Source organism: Neofelis nebulosa, chromosome 2, assembly GCF_028018385.1.
Source record: "Neofelis nebulosa isolate mNeoNeb1 chromosome 2, mNeoNeb1.pri, whole genome shotgun sequence".
NCBI classification, from domain to species: domain Eukaryota; kingdom Metazoa; phylum Chordata; class Mammalia; order Carnivora; family Felidae; genus Neofelis; species Neofelis nebulosa.
Genome location: NC_080783.1, coordinates 170224207 through 170227460, shown reverse-complemented (window position 1 = coordinate 170227460; position 3254 = coordinate 170224207). Strand labels below are relative to the sequence as shown.

Below are 3254 nucleotides of genomic sequence, written 5' to 3'. Positions count from 1 at the left end.
CGCGGCGCCCAAACGGGAGGCCCGGAATCCTCTACTTCGCTCCACTCGACTTACCCAGGCCGCTGCCAGTCCCGGCTCCTTCCCCAGCGCCTCATTTCCGACTTTTTCACTTGCTAAGTCGTTTAACAACTCCCAGCTGCTAGTTACAGCCTCTTTATTTATAGGTTCGCTGTTATTTTACGTCGTTTTTATTTCTCTCGGCAACTATTCTAATAGATTAATCAATAACTATTTTCTGACCTTCGGGAACCCCAGCTGATGCTGTTGTGGCCGCGCGGGGAAAAAATTTATATATATATATATATATATATATAAAAGCACGCTCACATCTAGCGGGGAAAGCAAAGGCAGGACCCAGGTGGTTTGGCTTTGAGGGGAAAGGGAACGCGTCACCTCAGTAATTGTCTCCGCCGAAAGAGCACCGAGACAGGAGGGGATCTGAAGTCTAATTAGCAACACGGAGCCGGATGCGCAGCCCTTACTCAAGAGCTAAAAAGAATCAAACCCCAAAAACAAAACGGAGGCTACTAAGTTTTTCCTTTAAAAAAAAAGGGGGGGGGGGATGAGAATCTCTTTCGGTGTTGCCCAGTCCCAGCCTAAGGAGTGTTGGCAAAGTGGGGAAGGGGGAAGGGAGAGGGGGCAGGGAGGGCAGGGCAGCGAGAGCCGCAGGGTCCCGCGGACGCTCCCAGGCCCACGCCCTCACGCGCTCGCAACAACCCTCCAGCACTCACACCCACAGGCTCCCTCGACCCCTGAGCAAGGCTCCAGCCTAGGCTGGGGTCCAGAGTGGGCCAGGACACCCTCGGAGCCCTCGGGATGCTGGCGCACCGTGCGGCGCTGAGTTGCGCGTCCCTCGTCCCTTTGTTGACAATTCCCTGAACCAACTTGAGTTTGGCCGGCTCCACCGCGGCCCTGACGTCACGCGCGGTCACGTGGCCCCGCCTCCCGCTGGATCTTTAAGTAGAAAGTAATCTATCAGGCCAGTCCTTAAAACGGGACTTTCGACTACGGGGGCTCGGCGTCCCTGACACCCCCCTCCCCCTGTTGCCCCTGTCCGCGCCCTCCCGAGCTGTTGGGCGCCCGGCGTCCCGCGCCCGCCTGCGCCGCTCTTGCTCTCCACGCCCGGGCCAGAGGCCGAGGAAGGCGGGCGAAGTGAGGGGGCGCGGCGTGGAGAAGCCGCCGTGGCCCGGAGCGGCATCGAGCACCTAGTACCGAGAGCCAGGGACAGCAGGAGTTTGAAGAGCGCGGCCGCGGGGGGCGGACGGCAGCGCCCGCGCCGCGCGATGCCGGGCTGCTAAGTGTGAGCCAAGCCGGGAGGGCCCCGAACCACCTACGTCCCCCTCCCCTCTCCCATCTTTCCGGAGCACCCAAGCCCCCTTCCCCTGAGCTCGGCGGCAGCCCCTGACGACTCCCATCGCCCGCCGCTCCTTCCCCGCCGCCGCCACCAACCCCGAGGAGGGATGACCCTCTCCGGCGGCGGCAGCGCCAGCGACATGTCCGGCCAGACGGTGCTGACGGCCGAGGACGTGGACATCGATGTGGTGGGCGAGGGCGACGACGGGCTCGAGGAGAAGGACAGCGACGCGGGCTGCGATAGCCCCGTGGGGCCGCCGGAGCTGCGCCTGGACGAGGCGGACGAGGTGACGCCAGCGGTACCCCACCACGGGCAGCCTCAGCCTCCGCACCAGCAGCCCCTGGCATTGCCCAAAGAGGCGACTGGAACCGGGGCTGGGCCAGGGGGCGAGGCGGGCGCTTCCGAAGCTGACGGCTGCAAGGGTGGCGTTGGCAGCGAGGAGGGCGGCGGGAGCGGCGGCGGGCCCGGCTCGGGCAGCGGTGCGGCGGGAGGCCTGGCCCCCAGCAAGCCCAAGAACAGCCTGGTGAAGCCGCCCTACTCGTACATCGCGCTCATCACTATGGCTATCCTGCAGAGTCCGCAGAAGAAGCTGACCCTGAGCGGCATCTGCGAGTTCATTAGCAACCGCTTCCCTTACTACCGGGAGAAGTTCCCCGCTTGGCAGAACAGTATCCGCCACAATCTCTCGCTCAACGACTGCTTTGTCAAGATCCCCCGCGAGCCGGGCAACCCGGGCAAGGGCAACTACTGGACCCTGGACCCGCAGTCCGAGGACATGTTCGACAACGGCAGCTTCCTGCGGCGCCGGAAACGCTTCAAGCGCCACCAGCAGGAGCACCTGCGCGAGCAGACGGCGCTCATGATGCAGAGCTTCGGCGCTTATAGCCTGGCGGCGGCAGCAGGAGCCGCGGGGCCCTACGGCCGCCCCTACGGCCTGCACCCCGCGGCCGCGGCTGGCGCCTACTCTCACCCGGCTGCTGCGGCGGCAGCGGCTGCGGCCGCGGCGCTCCAGTACCCATACGCGTTGCCGCCAGTGGCACCCGTGCTGCCGCCTGCCGTGCCGCTGCTGCCCTCGGGCGAGCTGGGCCGCAAAGCGGCTGCCTTCGGCTCGCAGCTCGGCCCGGGCCTGCAGCTGCAGCTCAACAGCCTGGGCGCTGCGGCGGCCGCCGCGGGCACGGCGGGCGCTGCGGGCACCACGGCGTCACTGATCAAGTCCGAGCCGAGCGCGCGGCCGTCGTTCAGCATCGAAAACATCATTGGCGGGGGCCCGGCGGCGCCCGGGGGCTCGGCGGCGGGCGCTGGGGGCGCCGGGGTAACTGGGGGCACTGGGGGCGGTGGGGGCGGCAGCGCAGCACAGTCCTTCCTGAGGCCGCCCGGGACCGTGCAGTCCGCGGCGCTCATGGCCACGCACCAGCCGCTGTCGCTGAGCCGGACGACGGCCACCATCGCACCCATCCTGAGCGTGCCGCTCTCTGGACAGTTCCTGCAGCCAGCAGCCTCGGCCGCGGCTGCTGCCGCCGCTGCAGCGCAAGCCAAATGGCCCGCTCAATAGGGACGTGCCGGTGGCTGGGACCGAGGGCCGGGCGGCTGCCCGGGGCGGTGGCTGCACTTCTAGTCTGCGCGCCCCGCCCCGGGCCCGGCCCCCCTGCCCAATCCCGGACTCTGCCTCTCTTCCATTTCCTCCCCCCGACCCCTCAACACCGACCTTCGGCGGCCTCCACCCCCTTGCGCACACCTAGGCTGGCGGAGCAAACTCACACCGCACGCCCGCCGGGAATAGCTTTCTGTACAGGTAAAACCGAAAAACCGAATTTTCCGAAAATGTACCCCGACGGCTCCTGCTCTCAGTACCGTGGGGGTGGGAGGGAAATTCTTTGTACATATTTGTATAAAAATTATT

General features: G+C 66.0%; 1 protein-coding gene across 1 annotated transcript; it reads left to right on the top strand.

The window, feature by feature from the left end:
* The first annotated feature begins 979 nt into the window (after nt 1–979).
* Nucleotides 980–3025, top strand: FOXD3 (forkhead box D3). The gene has a single exon (XM_058717154.1). It carries the CDS (start codon nt 1461–1463, stop codon nt 2904–2906), a length of 1446 nt encoding a protein of 481 aa, XP_058573137.1. The 5' UTR covers nt 980–1460; the 3' UTR covers nt 2907–3025.
* Nucleotides 3026–3254: the final 229 nt, after the last annotated feature.

Coding starts and splice junctions, on each gene's coding strand:
- FOXD3 (XM_058717154.1), top strand. CDS start 1,461: ATGACCCTCTCCGGCGGCGGCAGCGCCAGCGACATGTCCGGCCAGACG.